This window comes from Hylobates moloch, unplaced genomic scaffold (genome assembly GCF_009828535.3).
Source record: "Hylobates moloch isolate HMO894 unplaced genomic scaffold, HMol_V3 SCAFFOLD_15, whole genome shotgun sequence".
Classification (NCBI taxonomy): Eukaryota; Metazoa; Chordata; class Mammalia; order Primates; family Hylobatidae; genus Hylobates; species Hylobates moloch.
The window spans coordinates 43,880,701-43,898,936 of record NW_026652290.1 but is presented as its reverse complement, the minus strand read 5'-3'; the positions used below and the strand labels follow the sequence as shown (position 1 = coordinate 43,898,936).

The window sequence follows — 18,236 nt, the reverse complement described above, 5'->3', positions numbered from 1 at the left end:
TCCTACAAGAATTGGCCATAATCAAAAAAATAAAAAACCAACAGATGTTGGTGGAGATGCGGCGAAAGAGACCACTTTTACACTGCTGGTGGGAATGTAAACTAGTACAACTACTATGGAAAACAGTGTGGAGATTCCTTAAAGAACTAAATGTAAAACCATTTGATCAAGCAATCCAAATACTGAGTATCTACCCAGAGGAAAAGAAGTTATTATACAAAAAAGATACTTGTACACACGTTTATAGCAGCACAATTAGCAATTTCAAAAATACAGAACCAGCCCAAATGCCCATCAATCAATAAATGGATAAAGAAATTGTGCTATATATATACCATGGAATACAATCCAGCCATAAAAAGGAATGAAATAATGGCATTTGCAGCAACCTGGATGAAACTGGAGACCATTATTCTAAGGGAAGTAACTCAGGAATGGAAAACCAAACATCTTATGTTCTCACTCATAAGTGGGAGCTAAGCTATGAGGATGCAAAGGCATAAGAATGATACAATGGACTTTGGGGATTTAGGGGAAAGGGTGGTGGGGGGGTGAGGGATAAAAGACTACAAATTGGGCACAGTGTATACTGCTCGGGTTATGGGTGCACCAAAATCTCACAAATCACTTAAGAATGTACTCATGTACCCAAACACCATCTGTTCCTTAAAAACCTATGGAAATTTAAAAAAATAAAATAAGAAATAAAAGGTTCATATTAGAAATATTAAAAATATTGTACTATTAATACTTTTAAAGTGATAATGATTCTTTAAAAAAAATTCTATTGAAAGAAGCAAGCCAGATACATAAAAGTATATACTTTATACATAAAAAAGTATATACTTTAGCGAGATGTAACTAAGAAAAGAAGACAGACGATACAAATTAGCTCGATTAGAAATGAAATGGCAGATATTACAACTGACATCACAGAAATACAAAAAATCAGACAGAGTCTCGTCTGTCACCAGGCTGTAGTACAGTGGCGCAATCTCAGCTCACTGCAACTTCTGACTCCCTAGTTCAAGCGATTCTCCTGCCTCAGCCTCCCAAGTAGCTGGAATTACAGGGACGTGCCACCACGCCCAGCTACTTTTTGTATTTTTAGTAGAGACCGGGTTTCACCATTTGGGCCAGGCTGGTCTCAATCTCCTGACCTCGTGACCCGCGCGCCTCAGCCTCCCAAAGTGCTGGGATTACAGGCGTGAGCCACCAGTGCCTAGCCAAAAAAAGTATATTGTATCAGTACATATGTAGGCAGCCACAACTTTGACAGCCATGCAGGACCACAAAAATGACTGTACAAGCTGTCCAGGCAAAGTAATCTTTAATAATCAATGACAAAAATAATTTTTCCATAACTTTTAAATTCTTTGTCAAAATACAACTTTATTACTGTCATTTATAAGTGTATAGCAAAATTTAAAAAACTAGTATTTATTGAGTACATTGTAAATTAAAACATTAGATATATTGAAAATTAACGTGTTTTATTCTTTTAAAAAGTTTATCAAGAGTAGTTTGAACAGTGCTTGCCGCCTCTTATCAAAAAAAAATACAGAGCAAGCATGTTTTTTATGTCTTGGAAAGTTGTTATACACTTTTCTAAGTTTGGATCAGCTTCCATGTTTTTTTTTTTTTTTCTAGATTTATCTGAAAAAGAAGGTGTGTTATCTTTTTTTATTATTATTATACTTTTTTAGGGTACATGTGCACAACGTGCAGGTTTGTTACATACGTATACATGTGCCATGATGGTGTGCTGCACGCATTAACTCGTCATTTAGCATTAGGTATATCTCCTAATGCTATCCCTCCCCCCTCCTCCGACCCCACAACAGGCCCCAGTGTGTGATGTTCCCCTTCCTGTGTCCATGTGTTCTCATTGTTCAATTCCCACCTATGAGTGAGAACATGCGGTGTTTGGCTTTTTGTCCTTGCGATAGTTTGCTGAGAATGATGGTTTCCAGATTCATCCATGTCCCTACAAAGGACATGAACTCATCATTTTTTATGACTCCATAGTATTCCATGGTGTATATGTGTCACATTTTCTTAATCCAGTCTATCATTGTTGGACATTTGGGTTGGTTCCAAGTCTTTGCTATTGTGAATAGTGCCGCCATAAACATACGTGTGCATGTGTCTTTATAGCAGCATGATTTATAATCCTTTGGGTATATATCCAGTAATGAGATGGCTGGGTCAAATGGTATTTCTAGTTCTAGATCCCTGAGGAATCGCCACACTGACGTCCACAATGGTTGAACTAGTTTACAGTCCCACCAACAGTGTAAAAGTGTTCCTATTTCTCCACATCCTCTCCAGCACCTGTTGTTTCCTGACTTTTTAATGATGGCCATTCTAACTGGTGTGAGATGGTATCTCATTGTGGTTTTGATTTGCATTTCTCTGATGGCCAGTGATGATGAGCATTTTTTCATGTGTTTTTTGGCTACACAAATGTCTTCTTTTGAGAAGTGTCTGTTCATATCCTTTGCCCACTTTTTGACGGGGTTGTTTGTTTTTTTCTTGTAAATTTGTTTGAGTTCATTGTAGATTCTGGATATTAGCCCTTTGTCAGATGAGTAGGTTGCAAAAATTTTCTCCCATTCTGTAGGTTGCCTGTTCACTCTGATGGTGGTTTCTTTTGCTGTGCAGAAGCTCTTTAGTTTAATTAGATCCCATTTGTCAATTTTGGCTTTTGTTGCCATTGCTTTTGGTGTTTTAGACATGAAGTCTTTGCCCATGCCTATGTCCTGAATGGTATTGCCTAGGTGTTCTTCTAGGGTTTTTATGGTTTTACGTCTGTCATGTAAGTCTTTAATCCATCTTGAATTAATTTTTGTATAAGGTGTAAGGAAGGGACCCAGTTTCAGCTTTCTACATATGGCTAGCCAGTTTTCCCAGCACCATTTATTAAATAGGGAATCCTTTCCCCTTTGCTTGTTTTTGTCAGGTTTGTCAAAGATCAGATGGTTGTAGATATGTGGCATTATTTCTGAGGGCTCTGTTCTGTTCCATTGGTCTATATGTCTGTTTTGGTACCAGTACCATGCTGTTTTGGTTACTGTAGCCTTGTAGTATAGTTTGAAGTCAGGTAGCGTGATGCCTCCAGCTTTGTTCTTTTGGCTTAGGATTCACATGGCGGTGCAGGCTCTTTTTTGGTTCCAAATGAACTTTAAAGTAGTTTTTTCCAATTCTGTGAAGAAAGTCATTGGTAGCTTGATGGGGATGGCATTGAATCTATAAATTACCTTGGGCAGTATGGCCATTTTCACGATATTGATTCTTCCTATCCATGAGCATGGAATGTTCTTCCATTTGTTTGTATCCTCTTTTATTTCATTGAGCAGTGGTTTGTAGCTCTCCTTGAAGAGGTCCTTCACATCCCTTGTAAGTTGGATTCCTAGGTATTTTATTCTCTTTGAAGCAATTGTGAATGGGAGTTCATTCATGATTTGGCTGTTTGTCTGTTATTGGTGTATAAGAATGCTTGTGATTTTTGTACATTGATTTTGTATCCTGAGACTTTGCTGAAGTTGCTAATCAGCTTAAGGAGATTTTGGGCTGAGACAATGGGGTTTTCTAGATATACAATCATGTCATCTTCAAACAGGGACAATTTGACTTCCTCTTTTCCTAATTGAATGCCCTTTATTCCCTTCTCCTGCCTGAGTGCCCCGGCCAGAACTTCCAACACTATGTTGAGTAGGAGTGGTGAGAGAGGGCATCCCTGTCTTGTGCCAGTTTTCAAAGGGAATGCTTCCAGTTTTTGTCCATTCAGTATGATATTGGCTGTGGGTTTGTCATAGATAGCTCTTATTATTTTGAGATACATCCCATCAATACCTAATTTATTGAGAGTTTTTAGCATGAAGGGTTGTTGAATTTTGTCAAAGGCCTTTTCTGCATCTATTGAGATAATCATGTGGTTTTTATCTTTGGTTCTGTTTATATGCTGGATTACGTTTATTGATTTTTGTATGTTGAACCAGCCTTGCATCCCAGGGATGAAGCCCACTTGATCATGGTGGATAAGCTTTTTGATGTGTTGCTGGATTCGTTTTGCCAGTATTTTATTGAGGATTCTTGCATCAATGTTCATCAAGGATATTGGTCTAAAATTCTCTTTTTTTGTTGTATCTCTGCCAGGCTTTGGTATCAGGATGGCACTCTGCAGGATATTATCCAGGAGAACTTCCCCAATCTAGCAAGGCAGGCCAACATTCAAATTCAGGAAATACAGAGAACGCCACAAAGATACTCCTAGAGAAGGGGAACTCCAAGACACATAATTGTCAGATTCACCAAAGTTGAAATGAAGGAAAAAATGTTAAGGGCGGCCAGAGAGAAAGGTCGGGTTACCCACAAGGGGGAGCCCATCAGACTAACAGCTGATCTCTCGGCAGAAACTCTACAAGCCAGAAGAGAGTGGGGGCCAATATTCAACATTCTTAAAGAAAAGAATTTTCAACCCAGAATTTCATATCCAGCTTCCATGTTTTACCCTTTATGCTTTCAACGGCATGAAACATTTCGGAGAGTTCTTTTAATGTGATGGCTTTTGCCAATGTCACGTCTACTGGGCTGCCTTCATCCTTTCTGTCACAATCACTCTCTTCACTTATGTTGATAAGGTTGCCTTTACTAGTTTCCCTGGCTGCCTATCTAGAATCTCTTTAATGGCAACAGTGTCAACATTTCCATGACAGCTATTTCTTCCTTAATTCCCTTTACATTTGACTCAAATTTTGCTTCTAGTGTTATAACTCTTGGATTCTTTGTTGCATTATCATCTTTGATGGCCAATTCCCCCCTTTCAACTAACCATTTTATAAAATGTCACATGTTTATCACTGGGAAACGAGGAGCCAACAGAACAACAGACTTTGCTATCTAAGCATAAACTGATTAACATGTCACTGATCAATCACCCACACACTTTAAAAGAAGTGATGTGATTGATCCCTGGTTATGATTTATATCTGTTATTTTCTTAGGGATTTGTAGATTAAAAAGCTAGCAGTAAGTTTCTACTTAATGCAATTACTCACAGTAATTACTCTGGTAACTGAAACTGTGTTGGTAGAGAACTGATACTACTTAACTAAACCCTACTAACCAAATTAATACATATAGAAACCATGCAAAGTGGGGACACCCTGTAAGAAACCCAGATACAGGCAAAATTTACCTATGGTAATAAGTGTCAGGCAATGGGGAGGAGGAGAACTAACTGGAAAGGAGAATCAGCAAACTATCTGGAGGGAAGGAAATGCTCTGTATCTTTTTTAAAGTATGGTGGCCGGGAGCAGTGGCTCATGCCTGTAATCTCAGCACTTTGGGAGGCTGAGGTGGGCATATCACAAGGTCAGGAGATTGAGACCATCCTGGCTAACATGGTGAAACCCCATCTCTACTAAAAATAGAAAAAATTAGCTGGGTGTGGTGGCGGGCACCTGTAGTCCCAGCTACTTGGGAGGCTGAGGCAGGAGAATGGCGTGAACCTGGGAGGCGGAGCTAGCAGTGAACCAAGATTGTGCCACTGCACTCCAGCCTGGGCAACAGCGAGATTCCGTCTCAAAAAAAAAAAAAAAGTATGGTCAGTTATATACAATTGTCTACATTCATCAAACTGACCATATGTTATTGCATATTAATAACCTGAATCTGAAAAAATATATATAGGACCCCAAAAACTTAAATTCAGACAAAATTCTAAAATAAATTCTAAAGGATATTTTTCTGACAGAAAATAAAGGATCCCAGATCACTCAAAGGCAACAAAAGGAATAAAGGGCAATGAAAAGAATAAATGTACAGGTAAATCTAAACAAATATTGACTGAGCAAACAACAGTAAGTGTTTTATTCAGTTTATATATATATATTTATACACACATATATGTATATGTGTTATTAAAATATTCAGCTAAAAATGGTACAGAAGTTAAGATCGGTAAATGGAGTTACTGTTCTAAGGTTCTTGCAATTCTCAGGTAATCACTAAAAGAATAATAAATGAGTTTATGACTTCTAGAATGATTTCTAAGCTGACAGAAAACAATAAAATGATTTTTTAAATACCCCATCAATCCAAAAGAAGGCAAGAAAGGAATCACATAATTGATAATAACAGAAAGTATAAAGACATTAGATTTAAACCCAAAGATATAAGTAAATAAAATACAAATGGACCAAATGATCCAGTTAAAATATAAAAGATGTCAGATTAAATTTTAAAAACTTAACACGTGCTACTTGTGAAAGATGTCTAAAACATAAGGACACTTAAAGGTTGACAGCAAAAGAAAATATTTTTCATGAAAATGAATACCGAAGGAAAATTGGTATAGCTATGTTAATATCATACAAAGAGGTAAGAAACATGAGTAGAGATAAAGAAAGTCACTTAGTAATAGAAAAATTCTAAATGTATATGCACCTAATAACATACCATCAAAATATATAATGAAAAAATTGACAGCTCTCCAAGGAGAAAAAATTTTTATACAGAAAACAGTAAATATCAAAACATTTAGAATATTCCTAAAGAAGTATTTTGAGGATAATTTAAAGCTTTACATGTTTCTATTAGAAAAAAAGGCCTAGCCAGGCACGGTGGCTCATGCCGGTAATCCCAGCACTTTGGGAGGCCAAGGCAGGCGGATCACGAGGTCAGGAGTTCGAGACCATCCTGCCTAATACGGTGAAACCCCATCTCTACTAAAAATACAAAAAAAATCAGCCGGGCATGGTGGCAGGCGCCTGTAATCCCAGCTACTTGGGAGGCTGAGGCAGGAGAATGGGTATACAATGAGCCGAGTCCACCACTGTACTAACTGGATGGAGGAACTCTGCCTCAAAAAAAAAAAAGAAAGAAAGAAAAAAGAAAAAAAGCCCTAAAAAGTAAAAATGTAAGCATTCATCTGAAGAAAATTCAAGAAAAAAAGAAATCTAAATAGAAGAAAGGAAATAATAAAATAAGAGCAAAAGTAATGAAATAATAAAAACAAACAATAGAGAGGATCAAAACCAAAGCAAAATGTTGGTCTTTGGAAAAAACTAATCATAACCACCAATTGCAGAATAGAAAAACAGGAAATAACTACAGACTCTATGTACATTAAAATGTCCACAGGATATTATAAATAACATTATACTAAACATCCTTTTAAATTTAGACAAAATGAAAACTGCTTACATATATATACTGACTGGCATAAGAAGAAAATTCTAATTTCGTTAATAAATAAATGAAATAAAACCTTCCCTTAAAGAAAAGATGAGATCCAAATGACTTTATTGGTAAATTCTACAACTCCAATCTTATACAAACTGTTCCACAAAATGACAGAAGAAAAAATGAATTAAAAAGAGTATTATAGTATGAGTTTACATTACCTTCATATCAAAATCTGATTTAAAAAAGCCATAAGAGACAGCCGGGCGTGATGGCTCACGCCTGTAATCCCAGCACTTTGGGAGGCCGAGGCAGGCAGATCACCTGAGTTCGGGAGTTCAAGACCAGCCTGACCAACATGGAGAAACCCCTTCTCTACTAAAAATACAAAATTAGCTGGGTGTAGTGGCACATCCCTGTAATTCCAGCTACTCGGGAGGCTGAGGCAGGAGAATAACTTGAACCTGGGAGGCGGAGGTTGCAGTGAGCCAAGATCGTGCCGTTGCACTCCAGCCTGGGCAACAAGAGCGAAACTCCGTCTCAAAAATAATAAAAAATAAAATAAAATAAAGGTAAATTATCAGCCAATCTAAATTACCAAAATGGATGTAAATATACAAAACAAAATATTAGTTAACTTAGACCGATAATAGTAACAGGCATAATATAGTGTGACCAATCTGTATTTATTCTACCCTGTAAGGTTGGTTTAGTATTACAAAATTAATCAGTGTAAGTTCACATTTTAACAGAATAAGGGAGAAAAATAATGTGAGCAGCTAAATACATGAATAAAAATTATCAGATCAATTTCAACATTCATGTATGATTTTTTAATATCTGGGCAAAATAGAAGAAAATTTTCTTAAATCTAGTATTACATAGTTATCAAAGAACCTACAAGAAATATATTTAATAGTTAATTAGAAGTAATTCACATATAACAAGGCAAGAAAAATAAAATGTATAAGAATTAGAGAGGCAGGAAAAGAATACTTGCAGATAACATGATTTTATGTACACAAATAAAAAAAACTTCTGTAGGTGGGTTATTAAAATTAATGAAAAGTTAGCAGGACTGTTGGATACCACACCAAAATACAAAAATCAATTTTATTTTTATATAACAGCCACAATTTTTAAAAACAGTTAAAATCATCTCAAAATACTGAGTACCTACAAATTTAACAAAATAAATGTAAGACCTCTCTACACACAAAAAATAGGAAACATTATAGAGCAAAACTGAAAAATATATAAATATATAGAGAGATATACAATGTTTATGGTGGCCCAGAAGACTCAAATAACATAAAAATAAATTATTTCAAAATTAATCTATGATTCAACTCAATGCCAATTAAAATCTTAATAGTGTTTTTCTTTTTCGGGGTGGACTTTGACCAGCTCACTCTAAAATTTATATGAAAACTGAAAATGCAAAGGGCTGGCAATAGTCAAGACTTTCTTGATGAATAACAAGGTAGATTTGTTCTTATAGGTTTAACACTTTTACAGTTATAGTAATTAGGAAAGTTTTGTAATGGTACAAGAACCATGTAAAAGACAAATGGAACAGATTATTGACCCTAGAAATACACACATACATAGATATTTATTTATAAGAAAAATATCTCTGCAGAGCAGTAGAGAAAAGGACAATCTTTTTAACAAATATTACTGGGAAAATTGAGTAATCATATGTTAAAAAGCAAAATAAAACAAAACTTGACCACTGCCTCACAACATACACAAAAATACACTCCTGGTAGGGCCGGGCGCAGTGGCTCACGCCTGTAATCCCAGCACTTTGGGAGACCGAGGCGGGCGGATCACGAGGTCAGAAGATCGAGACCATCCGGGCTAACACGGTGAAACCCCGTCTCTACTAAAAATACAAAAAATTAGCTGGGCACAGTGGCGGGCGCCTGTAGTCCCAGCTACTCAGGAGGCTGAGGCAGGAGAATGGCGTGAACCCGGGAGGCGGAGCTTGCAGTGAGCCAAGATCGTGCCACCGCACTCCAGCCTGGGTGACACAGCGAGACTCTGTCTCAAAAAAAAAACACTCCTGGTAAATTACAGATATAAATATGAAGATAATATAGGAACATACCTTCATGATCTTAAGGTACAAAAATATTTCCTCAGTTAAAAAAAAAAGCATAAATTAGGCTGAGTACAAAAAAAAAAGCATAAATTAGGCTGGGCGTGGTGGCTCACGCCTGTAATCCCAGCACTTTGGGAGGCTGAGGTGGGTGAATCACAAGGTCCCAGCTACTCGGGAGGCTGAGGCAGGAGAATGGCATGAACCCAGGAGGCGGAGCTTGCAGTGAGCTGAGATCGCACCACTGCACTCCAGCCTGGGTGACAGAGTGAGACTCCGTCTCAAAAAAAAAAAAAAAAATTATAAATCAAATAGGAAAGACGAATAAATCTGACTAAACAATGTCTGTCAATAAAAAGATACTTTTATTTTTGCAGAGACAAGGTCTTGCTATGTTGCCTACGCTTATTTCAAACTCCTGGCCTCGAGTAATCCTCCTGCCTTGGCCCCTCAAAGTGCTGGGATTACAGGCATGAGCCACTGTACCCAGCCTAAGACAAGCTTCTTGGAGAACATCAACAGACTAGATGAAGTAGAAAAAAATAATTTGTAAGCTTGAAGGCAGGTCATTAGGAAATACCCAGAGGAGAAAAAAGAGTAAAAAGAAATGAAGAAAGCCTATGGGATATAGGGGACACTATCAAGAGAGCTAACATTAACAAAGAATTATAAAAACAAAAGGAGAGAGAGAGAAAGGAACAAACAGATAAAGAACTAAAGATTCAGCCTCAAGAAAGGAGGAAATTCTGTCATATGCTACAACGTGGACAAACACTGACATTATGCTAAGTGAAATACGACAACCAGAGAAGGACAAATACTACTCAATACTCCACTTACAAGATGTCTCTAAATAGTTAAACTCAGAAACAGAAAGTAAAATAGTAGTTGCCAGGGATTGACTGGAGGGGGAAATAGAGAGTGCTGTTCAAAGGATACAGACATTCAGTTATGCAATATGAAAAACTCTAGAGATCTGCTTTACCATACCGTTCTTACATTTAACAATACCAGATTATATGCTTAAAATTGTGTTAAGAAAGGCCAGGCCTGGTGGCTCATGCCTGTAATCTCGGCATTAATAGGAGTGTGAACTACTATTTTTCTTTCTTATTTTAAGTTCCGGGGTACATGTACAGAATGTGCAGGTGTGTTACATAGGTAAACGTGTGCCACGGTGATTTGCCACACAGATCAACCCATCACCTAGATATTAAGCTATTACTATTTTTCAATGTTCATAGACGCAATGAAATTCAACCTTACGAAATCTGTAGAACCTCTGTTTCTCACAACAGATACTAAAAGAAAAACCACTCGTAGAGGTCTTCAAAAACTCATTCTCCCAAGCTTATTGCTGTAGGCTGCTTCAGTTGATACATCTTCGGCAACCATACCAGTACATAGGAAAGGCTAAGTATAGTACTTGCATTCAATTAATAGATATTCCATCACATGCTCCTATTTCTCTGATACGGCTTTTCATTATATTCTAAATCACCCTTTTCCTAAGCAACTGCCAAACCTGTGCTTTGTGTTTTCTTATACTGTTCATATGCCACAACAGAATTTAAAGTTATAAAGGTAAATTAAACAATCAAAGTCAAATATATTCTGTACCTAGAAGAGCTCTGTAAAAGCTATTTCAGTTAAAAGTTGAAGTTTTTTACAAATGTAAAGTAAGATTACTAGAAGTGTGATTCCTAGTTAAGTATGGCATTACCAGTCTGTGATTGAGCTCAGGAAAATTGTTCACTGTGTGCCAAGGGTTCCTACAACTGCTTTTCAATAATCCTCTCAGAAACTGAACTCAACAAGTAATTTTCATTATAAAATACACTATAAAAAGCGAGCTATAGTTATAGTAAACTGTTGGTTGTTTAAAGGTGATTTAGTTTACCTCAAATAATTATTCTCTGCTTTTTGTCTGCCAAGTTCACTTTCGGTATCCATTGCCTTTCTTGCTAGTGATTTCATTTCTTTTTCCACAGTGCTTATGGTTTCCTTCATCAAAGTCATATTTGACATTTGCTCCATACGTTCATCATCAAGCTATACAAGTAGAATGACAAGGTTACTGCCATCACTAAAAACACCTTAGTAATCTTCCTGAAGGGCATACTCCCTCTGTACAAACTGGTTTATGGCAAGACTGACATGATGAGATTATCAGGTTAGACCTGACTGCCGTAGAAGGTTTTACAGATAAGGTGTTGTGAACCAGGACCAAGAAAAAGCCACTGCAAAGCTTTTCTATAAAGCTTATCACAGTATACCAGTCTATATTTTTCAATCTGGTTCAATTTGACTATAGCATAAATATGCGGTTTGCAAAAGAATTTATTTGTTGCCCAACATTAATAAATTACACATATAATGTAGGATTATGAAAATAAAAATTATTTTCTTCTGTCTAGTAATTTTTTTTTTTTTTTTGAGACAGAGTCTCGCTCTGTCGCCCAGGTTGAAGTGCAGTGGTGCGATCTCGGCTCACTGCAATCTCCAACTCCCGGGTGCAAGCAATTCTCCTGTCTCAGCCTCCCAAGTAGCTGGGACTACAGGTGCACGCCACCACACCTGGCTAATTTTCATATTTTTAGTAGAGACAGGGTTTCACCATATTGGTCAGGCTGGTCTCAAACTCCTGACCTTAGGTGATCCACCCGCCTTGGCCTCCCAAAGTGCTGGGATTACAGGCATGAGCCACCATGCCCGGCCCCGTCTCATATTTTTAACTCATTACAATAAAACAGTATAGATGAATTTATAAATATATTCAATCATATTTGGTAACAGAAAGTTAAATTCCCTTGATTATGTTTATATAGTGACAATATCATCAATATATTTTCATAGCAATATCAAATCTGATTAGGAAAAGGTGATGCTTCACATTTAAATTTAGTTTAAATAAACTTTGCTTAGAATTTTTATTTCATCATAATTTTTCTCTCCTTATCCACTCTTTAGGTAGAATAAACCATTTTCTTTACATCTGGCAATATTATCTGTAACAAAATATGGAGATGAGAAAGTAGGTAAGATCCCTGAAAATGGATTTCTAATGATTTTTTTAAAATACATACTTTGTAACCTAACACCAAAAAACATTGACTCACATTTTTAGAAGGAAATAAACAAATGAAAAAGTGACAATGTACGCTATAAAATACCTTAAGTATTTTAGGACTATAAACACTATCTTAGGAAAATAAAATAACTTCTCTGAACACAGAAAAAGGGGAAAGGGGAAAGCCATTGAGTGTTTACAGCCAAAAGAGATTTTTTTTTTTTTTTTTTTTTTTACATTATGAACTGCACACTCCAGCTCCTCTATCCTTTGTTCCAGGTGAGCCTTCTCATTAAATGCTGTCTCTTGAGCAATCTGATTAAAAAGCAAAAACCAAATAAAGTGATTTCAATATCCCTGCATTTGTGTTTCACATATGTTCACGTAAATAAAATCCTTTCCAACCTTTAGCCTCTCCCTTAGACTATCTCGTTCTATGGTCATTCTTCATAAATCAGTGAAGGCTACATCTCTTTCAGTCTCCACTCGCTGGAGAATAGCATGTGCCGTTGTTGATTTAGGACTCTTACAGCTTTTCATTATTTCTCGTCGAAGTCGGGCGATTTCTTCCTGTGCCTATTATTTAACTCACAGAATTTGGTTTAACAAGCTTTAGAACACATAAACAAAAAAAATCTTATATCTAGCCAGTTAAAATGCAAACCTACATCAACGTGCATGCAGCAGGGTAATGGTATCACTTTTATTTTAAACTGAGCTTATACAAATAAATGAAAATGAATATATTTAAATAGAAGTTCATGTTACAACATCTTTGCCAAAAGTCTAAAATAAAATTAATTTGGAGGAAGTCATTGCAACAGAGAATGTTTTGCTAAGAAATATATTTGGTATACTCCATTTATTCATTTTGTAGTGTAAATTTAAATTCAGCACAATTTAGGCAGACTACCGGTTTAATGAATATTATCATAGTGTTTCAGTCTTCCTAAGTATAAATGCACATGCCATTCCTATGTCTTGGCTACTTTTGCCCTGACAGAAAGGCCCACCAATCCTTACTGATAACCCAGCAGAGTGTCTCGGCACATCTGTTCAACCATCCTTGGGTCCCAAATCTATTCCAAACCTGCAGATTATTTAATATCATAGTTCGCTGCACAGGTCTCTTTTCCTCTTGACTTTGATCACTGTCTATTCAGATAGTCTTCAAGCCCCAAAGGAAAATATGTAACTTCCCAATTTCCACAGCTAAGCCTTCACCAGAACCCCAAACCTCATCTCCTAAAGTGTCTTCTGAGATCTCCCTGACTCAATTATAATTATTTCTTCTCTTCTTGAATAGTACCCTCTCCACTGGCACTTTCTCCCCTGCCTTCAGTCATGTACAGTGCTCCCTTATCTTGAAAACCTGTCACTTGATCCTGCTGACCAATTTACCATCCTATGTCTCTTCTTCCTGCGACACATTAAAAAAAAAAGTCCCATAGTCTGTAACTATTGCCAATGGTTCCTTACCATCCACTCTATCACCCCAGAATAACCTGGCTCCCACCCTCCCACCCTCTGCGGAATTTCAATTAAACACCTAACCAAATATAATGGTCTTTTTTCAGTTCCTGTTCTCCTTAATATTTCAGTGTTCTGTTGCTGTTTACAACATCCTTCTTCTTGAGATTCCTTCCTCCCTTATAACATTGTTCCTCCCTACCTCTCTGTCATCTTTGTCTCTTTCAAAGGTTCCCTTCTGCATCTTGAATATTACATCTTAACTTTTCTGCTCCTCTATGTACAGTTTTCTCATTCAGAGACTTCATCCACTCTGAAGGCTCAAAGCTCACCTCTAAGCAGATGACTTCCAAAGCTAACTATTTAACTCTTGCCTCTCTCTACTCCAGTCCCACATTTCTTACAGCCTGATGGCAATTACGACCTGAGTGTGCTACCATCATCTTACTCTGTCTAAAAACAAACTCACATCTTTTTCCTCAAACCACCAATGACTCTCCTATTTCTTATTTTATTACCACATTGCTGAGTCATTCAAGACAGAATTTTAGTCATTGTCATGCAACCCTCCTTCTTCCTAAAATCAAATCATGTCAAATCTTCCTTTACAGGGTCTTTTGCATCTGTCCCTACATTTATTTCCACTGAAACACCCTTGTTTAGTCCCTTAATGCCTTATATGCGCACTACTATAAAGGCCTTCTAAGGAGGAGTCCATGGTCTCTCCCTCCACCAATTCCTTCAAAGGAGAAATTGTTATATAAGAAGACAATACAGAAAGATTATGTGAGAAATAAAAATTTGCCATAAGGTTAAAACTGTAAAATTGTAAAAATGATACTTTGGTCATATTTTGCCTGCCTTTAAAAAAAAAAAGATTGTTGCTTATAAAGCAAAATATAAACCCCACATAAGGCCCACTGAACAGCCTGTACCATTTAGTCCAGAAGTCAGCAAACTATATATAACTCACAGGCCACATCTAGCCTGCCTCCTGTAGGTCTGTAAGTGGAGAAATATTTTTGCATTTTTAAATGGTTGGGGAAAATATCAAAATAGTATTTTAAAACAAGTAAAAATGATGTGAAATTCAAATTTCAGTATCCATAAAGTTTTATTGTAATACAGCCAAAGTTATTCATTTATGTATTGTCCAAAGCTGCTTTCACCCTACAACAATAGGGCTGATTAGTTACAACACAGACCACATGGCTTGCAAAGCAGAAGACATTTTTTGTCTGGGCCTTACAGAAAAAGTATATTGATTCCTGCTCTAGTGCAATCTACCTTTCAAGTCTTAGCTCTCTCCCTTCTCCACTGACACACACCCTCTATTCTAGTCTTAAACCAATTTATTTATCTGCTGATTTTCCTACCTTTATCTTTTGCCTCATACCATTCCTTTAGTCTGGAATGTTCCTTCTAGCCCCTTTCAGGGTAATAGAAACTCCATTCATTTTTCAGGGCTCACACTTCATATCTTTCAATAAAGATTTCCTCAATCACCATATCTAAAAATGCCCACTTCTTTTGTTTCTTATAATATCTTCTAGACCACTTAATAAAAATCAATAAATACAATATACTTTATCTCCCTAACTAGACTGTAAATTTATAGGAAAACATGGTCAGCATCTTATCATTTTTCTATCCCTCAGAGTAGTGAGTCTAGAACCCTGCATATAGTAGCTATAATTCGTTAAAAAATTGTGATACTTTTAAAAGAAGTTATATGGTGATTTATAGGATTTAATACTTGTTGGGTAAAGAAGCTATTTGATTAATAAAAGCTATGCAACTTTAAGCTAGAAAGCAGAGATAAACTACACACTTCTTTTATTCTCTAAAATTAAGCAAATTATATAAAAGTTCCTAGTGATGTGATAAGGTGTGGCAAGTTCAAGGTAAAAAGGTCAGGATTTGATGTTTTTACCTTGAACTCATAACACCTTATCATTTAACGGTTTCTTCATATCTTATTCCAAAAATAAGACTATTTTTATGCATGTATAGGATCTTTTTTTGGCTATGGGGATGACATATGTGTGTACTCACATACCTACTGTATTGGAAATGTATTACATTTCATTAAGAATATCTTAAAAACATATGTAATCCCTAAATGTTAGATTAATTTGATTTGCAGGTTTAAGCAGTCTCATAGATCTCAAAGAAGAATTACATACCTCTAGAACTCAATGTTATTACTTACATAATTTGTTTTTTATATGTTTACCTGTTCATGAAGTTTAAGGAAGGCCTTGTCTCTCTCTGATGTAAGAACCTTCATATTACCGTGAATATCTGCCAAATGGCGCTCATATTTTTCCATCATGCATTTAAGTTCTTCACAATCTCTTGTTGTTGTCTTCAAAAGTTCTACATCACAGTTTGCACCCTGTAATTACATAAGAAATTTGAAATTCTTCTTTGATATATAGTAGTGATAGAAAGGTGCTATTGATGGCAGTGCCCAATTTCTATTTAAGAAAACAAGACTATATAATGAAAGGAAATTATAAAAAATAAGTTTAAAAACCGCATCTTTTTAAAACAGCTTCATTCCAAATTATTCCACATTTGCCTGATTACCTCCCAAGCGCTACTTACACTGAGGATAAAGAACCAACATCAGTAGTCTACTGTGCCATCAAAGAGACCTCTGTCTCTCAACCCCTTTGATACGGCAATTCACACCAAATCAAAACAAATTATTTTCAAATTAGGTAAAACAAAGAACAAAAGCCAGTGTCTGGGCAACAAACTCCAAAATATTTATAAGCTTATAAAACCTACCCGGGCAGTTGGTGATGGGCGTCTTGGACTTTTAGACCTACTTCTCATCATCTTTCTCAAATGTTGAGCTTCACGCTTATAGTAATCTTTGTCTGCTTCCAAAGTCTTGACAAAGGAATCAAGTCTAGAAGGAGATTTATTTTGTGCTTTTTCAGTATCTAAAATTATCTTGCCAAGGAGGAAAAAATTAGGCCATTATTTCAAGCCAAACTATAGCATCATTTTCTAAGTGAAATTGAAAACAAACAGGATCCTTAAAAACATTTAATTTGGTATTTTTTAAATACAACATTTAAAAAATTATATATCAATTTTTAAAAAGCAGTTAGATATCTTTCTTTTCCAGCATTTCTGGGTATGCTATATTTTAACTGAAAGATAATTTTGGAGAAAAAATCTTAAAGAAATTTTAGAGAGGCCAGAAATGTCCACAGACCTAGCACAGATCCTAGAAATGGCATGGATTTGCTTTAGGAAAACATATGCTACTAGGCTGGGCATGGTGGCTCACGCCTATAATCCCAGCACCTTGGGAGGCTGAGGAGGGTGGATCATGAGGTCAGGAGTTCGAGACCAGCCTGGCCAACATGGTGGAACCCCGTCTCTACTAAAAATACAAAAAAATTAGCCAGGCATGGTGGCGCACACCTGTAGTCCCAGCTACTTGGGAGGCTGAGGCAGGAGAATCACTTGAACCCGGGAGGCGGAGGTTGTGGTGAGCCAAGATTGTGTCATTGCACTCCAGCCTGGGCAACAAAGCAAGACTCCATATCAAAAAAAGAAGAAAAACATATGCTACTATTAAAGCATCTGTTATAGCATCTAAGTTTTGTCCAATATTGTTCAATGAGTGAATAAATTAACTGAATGCTGGCTATTCCACACTTGTAAGCATTCCCACAAATTTGCATTCACTTTAATATATTAGAAACACTTCTTCGACAACATTTATTTAACAATACTTTATTGGGAGAAAATTATAGATATACTTTCAGATAGAGGGTTTTAAATATTTTAAATAAGATTAAAATGTTTAAATAGAGCAGTTTTCATTTCACATTGTTGGATAAATAAAACATTGTTTGGAATTATGTAACAAAATTTATGGCTTAAAAGTATTTACTATTAAGGGGGATAAAAGTTGTGTAAACAAACACACTTTATATTTTGAGAATTATTCAGTCATCATTTTAAATCAATTAACAGATAAGGACATTAATAAAACCAACCAAAAGTTGTTCTTTGCCTCTAGGAAAGAAAGAAGTAGTGATGAAAGAAGCAAAAAAAAGTCACTCTTACAGATGGGGGCTCCCCTGTGTCCCTAGCAGTTGGTGCAGATTTTAGAAAACAAACATATTTTATTCCTCACAAAACGCATGAGAGCCAAAGACATAATTTTTTATAGTTTACTGACCAAATAAAAATGATTCCTTAACACATATTTATGAAAAATATACTTACAGATTTAAGCCTTTTTATTGTATCTTCCAATACTATAATATTCTTTTGCTGGCAAATGAGTTCAATCTGAAGAAAAAGTAAAAAAAAAAAAAAAAATTTTCTATTAAAGACGCTTAAACTAATTGGAAAAAGAACATCAAAAAAAGG

The 18,236-nt window shown here is 36.1% G+C and overlaps 1 protein-coding gene across 2 annotated transcripts in view; it reads right to left on the bottom strand.

Moving 5' to 3' along the window:
* TSGA10 (testis specific 10) overlaps window positions 1-18,236 on the bottom strand; it is a 145,601-nt gene that overhangs the window by 95,939 nt on the left and 31,426 nt on the right. For both annotated transcript variants that reach the window (XM_058428415.1, XM_058428414.1), the window contains exons 4-7: window positions 18,090-18,155; window positions 16,629-16,796; window positions 16,069-16,230; window positions 11,193-11,344 (exon numbers count right to left, since the gene is read on the bottom strand). In XM_058428415.1, the coding sequence (XP_058284398.1) occupies window positions 11,193-11,344; window positions 16,069-16,230; window positions 16,629-16,679 (365 nt within the window). In that variant the 5' untranslated portion in view covers window positions 16,680-16,796; window positions 18,090-18,155. The remainder of the gene's footprint in view (window positions 1-11,192; window positions 11,345-16,068; window positions 16,231-16,628; window positions 16,797-18,089; window positions 18,156-18,236) is intronic.